Source organism: Pipistrellus hanaki (assembly GCF_964339955.1).
Source record: "Pipistrellus hanaki genome assembly, chromosome: 2".
Classification (NCBI taxonomy): Eukaryota; Metazoa; Chordata; class Mammalia; order Chiroptera; family Vespertilionidae; genus Pipistrellus; species Pipistrellus hanaki.
Window position 1 is genome coordinate 94,367,037 of NC_140504.1, and position 6,152 is coordinate 94,373,188.

The 6,152-nt window shown below is 52.6% G+C and overlaps 1 protein-coding gene across 4 annotated transcripts in view; it reads right to left on the reverse strand.

The window, feature by feature from the left end:
- TSC22D2 (TSC22 domain family member 2) overlaps nt 1–2,377 on the reverse strand; it is a 65,190-nt gene extending 62,813 nt beyond the window's left edge. For all 4 annotated transcript variants that reach the window (XM_084875940.1, XM_084875939.1, XM_084875941.1 and 1 more), the window contains exon 1: nt 308–2,377. In XM_084875940.1, coding sequence (XP_084732066.1) covers nt 308–2,280 — 1,973 coding nt within the window. In that variant the 5' untranslated portion in view covers nt 2,281–2,377. The remainder of the gene's footprint in view (nt 1–307) is intronic.
- Between the last annotated feature and the right edge of the window lie 3,775 nt (nt 2,378–6,152).

Genomic DNA, 6,152 nt, shown 5'->3' on the forward strand with positions numbered 1-6,152 from the left:
TTGAGAGGAATAAGATAAAATCCATCATTTTGAATACACAATGTTGCATTCCTATCCATTTTAGTATGTTTGAGCAACTGTGACAAGACTAATTCTCTTATTAGCCACCTTTACATGAGCAATCTTTAAAGGTATTTTTTTTAAGAATTGATAAACCAACTTTAGTAAACAGTAATTGCTATATTTAAAATGCTAACAGCCTCAAATTGAAAAAAGAACTCTCCCAAAGTTGCACCCTAAACTACAATGTTTGACCAAACATTCCTATAAAATATTTTATATAATATTTTATATAAGATTTTCATACCTGTCTTCATCACCATCAACAGGAATAGCTATGCTGAATACAGAGGTGGCCAGACTGTTCATAGGTGTTAACTGAAGGGGATTTGCCAGGGCATCTGGAACAGGAGGCTTCACAACAGGCTTATTTTCAGCAATGAGAGAAAGTGGTGGTTGAGGTAGGGGTTCTGATTTTCTTCTAGTATCGTCAGCTTGTCCGACTAAAGGCTGGGTATGAGTCTGAAACTGGCTTAGGTCAGACTGTGGTAGACTTGTTGGTGCACTGGGTGTGCCTTGCGCTAAAGGCAGCCCGACTTGCTGGATTATGCTGCCGCTCCTGCTGACTGGCGTATGGCTGCTCAGCTGCTGCGACTGGACCAGCGCCGTGGGTACATGTGGCATAGTAACAGATGTGGTAGACACACTGGGCACGCTTGGAGCGGGCACGGCGGCAGGCACGTTTGGAACTCCGGGCACCGTGGTGTGAGGGCCACCAGACGCGACTGTCGGCCCACCGCTGCCTCCCACCTGCGGCGAAGGCGCGGCGGACTGGGGCTGCCCGGCCCCGGTAGGAACCAGGCCCGGTTGCACCGTGCCTCCCACAGGAGCGGGGGGAACTCCAGCCGGCTGACTAGGCGCGGCCTGTCCGCCTGGCGCGTTTCCCGGCCCCGGAGCCACAGCTTCATTTGGCAGGGAAGAGGGGCCCATGATCGGCGCGGTCCCCGAGGGGGCATTCTGGCCAGTGCCCACCGGAAGGCTGGCCGCTGCGGCGAGGCTCGTTCCAGCGCCGGCGGCAGAGGGCTGAGCGGGGCACGACGGCTGCAGGCCGGCCACGTGCTGTTGCAGGTACTCACTAGGGCCGGAGGGCTGGACGGGCAGCAAATGCCCCGGCGGAATCTGAGGCTGGGGATACGCGAACTGCTGAGGCTGCGGCGTCGCAGAAGCGCTGGCGGCCGGGCCAGGCTGAGGAGGCAGAGACACTCCGGGTTGCGCCAGGGTTACATTCGTTGGCGGAAGACCCTGTCCATTGGGCCCCGGAGGGATGACGCCCGGCCCGGTTCCCTGGGGCTGGCTGGGCTGCGGAGCCGCCATCACTTGCTGCGGCCCGGTTGCGGCCCCCGGGAACGATGGCCTCGAAGCCAAGCTTGGAGCCACAGCCCCACCTACGGGCGGAGGCGGGGGCTGGAGCTGCCCGACGCCAAAACTCAGCGGCGGGGCCGGAGCAGGCAGGCTCATTTTCTCCGACGGGGGTAGCTGTGACACAGCAGTCAGGGAATTGTCAGTTCCCGAGTCGGGCCCGTGTGCCCCCTGCACGGAGGCCACCACCACCACCACCGACCCTCCGGTGGCGCCCAGGCCGCTGTCTCGATCCGCAGTCTGGTCAAAAGTATTGCTGTGCCGAATGCAATCACCGGACCTGGTCAGGACGCTGCTGTCCGAATCCCGCTCATAGTATTCCATACACGTCCATCGGCCGCGCCTATAGGGCTCCCCGCTCCCGTGGTCTAGCTTGATCACGCGAAACCGGGAACTACAAGTGGTGGTGGGCTGCGACGGAGCTGGCCCCGCGGATGAACCCGCGGCCGGGGGGGCGCCGGGTGCCCCCGTAGAGGGGGCTGCGGTGGCAGCTGTCGCCCCAGTATTGGCCAGCGCCCCAATCACGCTCCGGGCCGAAACGGCTCCTCCTCCGTTGGCGGGAGCAGTAGCCGCGGCCGCTAGCTGCCCGTCCAGGAGGAGGTTTGGGGAGACCGTCCCGGGAGTCTCCGCATCCCCAACGTTGTTGAGAGTCTCTTCAGAGGAGCTACGCTCGCAGACCTCCTCGGGGCCATAATCCGTGGCCCGAGACACGTCAAATATCTCAGAGGAGACGTCCTCGGTGCGTGACTCGTCCGGGTCGTCCAGGCTCTCGGTGTCCTCGGTGATGCTGGTGGCCACCTGGGCCGTGGTGACACTGGTGATCTGGAAGCAGCTCTTCTTCTTGGCCGGCATCTTGGACATGGTGAGGAGGGCTGGGGCAGAGGGGCACTGCGGCTCCTCTGCGAACTTGCTGGAAACCAGGAAGGGCAGAGCGCGGCCCCCAAAGACAAAGTCTGAGTCCCCGCTGGTGTGAGGCCCGCCGCCGGCAGTCACGGGCTGATCCGGGCGCCCGCTCCGGGAGACATCCTCCTCTCCCTTCACTTCTCTGTGTCAGTCTCCGGCTCGGCCCCCGTCTCACAGGCGCGGCAGCTGCTCCTCCTCCTTTTTCGCCTCCCGCAGCCGCGGCGCCTCAATTCAATCCCCTTCGCGGCGGCGAGAGTGCGATCCCAGGGGCGAGCCGGCGGCTTCCTCCTCGCGTCTCCGAGCCGCCGTGGTCAGTCCAGCGCCGCGCGGTCCGCAGGCCTTGGCCGGGGGCGGGAGTGGGAGGGCGGAGGGCGGAGGCGGCGGCGGCGTGAGGGGCGGTGCTGCCCGCTCGGGCTTCTCCGGCTGGTGCCGGCGGCAGCTCGGGGCTCGGGCGAGAGAGACGGCGAAGAGCGGCGGGTCCGGAGCCGGGGTTTCGGATTCAGCCCAGAGCCGCGGGCTGGGCTGGCTGGAGGTCCGCGGCGGGCGGGCGGCAGGGCTTCGGCGCGGGCGGGAGGCCCTCCCTCCCCGGCACTAGCCGGAGCTCAGCCCCAGGGACATGTCGAGCGTCTCGGGCGGAAACCCTCTCCGGGGGAGGGAGGGGAGAGCCGGCTCGGTCCCCCCCTCACAGGGGGAGCCACCCCCGCGGGCGGCGGCGGCGGCGGCGGCGGCAGTCCCGGCCTCCCCTCACAGCTCTTGAGTGAGGGGCGGCGGCCGGCCGGCCGGCGAGCAGAGGCGCTCGGGTCGGGTGAGGCAGCGGCGGTAGCTTCTTCGACTGCTCCTCGGTGCGCCCGGTTCAAAAGCCCTGGAAAAACTGAAATTCAAACTGCTGAAGCGGCGGCTGCAGCTCCCTCCCCTCGGCCAAGATGGGGCTGAAATGGCCGCGCCAGGGATGCTGGGAGGAGCAGCAGCACCGCCGCCGCCGCCGCGCTCGACTAAAATGCCGCCGCTGCCGCAGCCACCGCCAGCGCCGCAGCCGCCGGCGTTCCTTGACGCAGGGCGTCTTGACGTAACGCCCCGCCCCCTCCGGTTTCCTGCAGTTTCGCGTGGACGCTTGAGGGAGGCAGTGGGCGTGGCTAAAGGTTAAAAAAAAAGGGAGCGGTTTTTTATTTAAAATTTTTTAAATTTGAATTTTGCCTTGCAGGTCTTTAAGAGTAGAATAGAAGAGCTAATGGCTCTAAATTCTTAGAATAAGAAGCTGCAAGCGCACCAATCAAGTGTTTTTATGTCTGTTCCGAGACATTGAAAGACTGGATAGAGGTCATGTGCTCTGTCTAAAAATGTTTAGCGAAATCTTAGTGAAACGAGGGCGATAGGAATGAGGCCTGGGGGGATTTAGCTAGGATAAAGAGGGAGATGGCTGGAAGTACCAACTCACTTAAAAAGTCTTTCTTGAAAGGAAATGTAATAGTCTGAGGAGTGAAATGATGAGAGAAATGGGGATGATTAACCAAGAACAGCAAGCCAGATTGAGTCAGAAATGATCTTTCAGCCAGAAATTGTCTCCAACAATGGCATCAGGAGATGGTTACTTGCCCAGGGTGAGGTCAGTTTAAAAAAAGACTAGAGGTTACCAACATACTCCTAATTTTCCTGAATTTGCTGTGATTCCAGCATCCAAGACTTCATTTAAAGTCTTGAGACTGTTTTCACTTTCCCCAGGAAATCAGCTTATGGGCTCCATAAATGTAGAACCTACTGCGTTAAATAGTTACAGTTCTTTCTTTTGTTTATTTTAAAATTCTTAGTTGAAGCCAGAGTATTATATGGTTTGGATTGGGTCATGAAAACCAGAACAATTCAGCACCCTTTCCTATCCCAGTACAGAGAGCAACTATGAAAGTACTGGCAAATTTATTATCTTTTAGATACTTTCTGGGAAATGAAAATGGTAAAGCCATTTAAAAAAAAAAAAAAAGGCTCTTGAACTTTGACATTCTAATGCATCTTTTAGGTAAGGTTTAAGACATCGTGATACAAATCAAAATGTCATTTCTATTACAGCTTTAACAGTCATATGATCACTTACATAAATCAGTTAGTCATAATACTCAGTTATTTAATCTTTGAAGAATAGAAGGACTTTTTAACCCAAAGGATGTTTTGATAATTAAAATTTATAGAGAATTTTTTAGGTCCTTAGTGTGTATAATACAGAGATGTCTGATATCTTAGTAAAACCATGTCTTCTAAAACCATCCTAAGATCAGGATATGAAATAAGAATGCATAATATTCCTGTTTCTTAAGGGGATGGGAGAAAAAAAGGAACAAAGTGTAACATTATGCTGCTTTTGTGGCAGATAGCTAATGGAATGTTTCACAAAAGACATCTTAGCAAAAAATAAGATTTATAAAGTTAAATGTCTTATTTATATGTTCAAAGATTTGTCTGTGTTTAAACCAATAAAATAGTTCTCTTAAAGGTAAATTTTCCAAGAGTTTAAAAGGTCCTAGTTTCTTTTATACATTTGCTCTTTGAAAATGTGGGAGTATTTATTGCATAAAACTCTTATGAAGAATGGCAAGAATTTTGATTGTTGCAAATAGCTTTGAAATCATTTTACAGAGGACAAAAAATTATTTAACTATCAAACTACAAAAAGCTATGTAATTCATGTTTGATTCACAAAGGATTAAAAGCCTTCGCATAAATAATTAAAATTATAGAAAGCAGGATTTATGTCCAGGTGCTCTGTGTGTGGAGATTTATGTTCTATCTGTGGAGAATTGATAGCAAATAATCATAGTAGCCTAACTCATTGGAAATGGGGAGGTCCCTGGAATCCCAAACCTCAAAACCAGGGGTCTTAAGCAATTCTAGCTCCATGCCTGCACCCAGAAATTGTAGGTAAAAACTTCGATTACTGCTCCAGAGTCCCCAATTTGACTGTCCTATAACTGGTACTTCCCTCAAAGACTTAATTTGAAGCAATATATGGGCAGTATATTTAGGAAGAACAAAATGGGTGGGGGTGGGGTGGAGGAAGGACTTAGAAACTAAGGACTTTTTATTGCTGGGAAAAAAACTATTGCAGCCAGATCTTTTCATCAGTTGAGAATACCATACTCCCAATTTCTACTAGATTATTATCCTACCACTAAAGGCCCGGTGAACGAAATTCGTGCAGGAGTATGGTTCCTAGGCTTGGCCTACGATCAAGGCCATCTTCCCCAGCTGATGCCGGCACCACTCTGGCCCCCCTCTGCCCTGTTTGCCATCAGACTATCGATTGATAGGAGCCGAGAGGTTGGTTGTTCCAGCCCACTCATTGGCCCTGCCCCCCGGGTCACCCTTTGTGTGGGGGCGACCAGTGGCTCTGGGACCTTGGCCTGGTGCCACCTCTGTCCCCCACCATCCACCACTGGTTCCCCATTCACCATTGGTGATGGGAGCCTGCCTTCTGGGAAAGGGATCAAGAGGTGCTCAGTGGGCCTCATAGTGACTGGTTGACTGGTCGTTCTGGTCATGCTGCCATTAGGGTCAATTTGCATATTACCTTTTTATTATATAGGATGGTAGTACCAGATGGTAAATTGCTTCATAGTCATAAGATCCTGGAATGTGATCTGCAGATATTTAAGAAAAACTGTTTTTAAAAATAAATGCATTAAAATAGTAATGGTATATTAATTTAAAATAGTAATGGTATATTAACCAAAATATGCTGGGATAGAGAAAAGAAAACCAGATTTTCAGTACAAATTAAGCAACTGCTTGGGTTAAGAGAAGAAAATCTTAAGAAGTAATACTATCACTCAGTGACATTTATT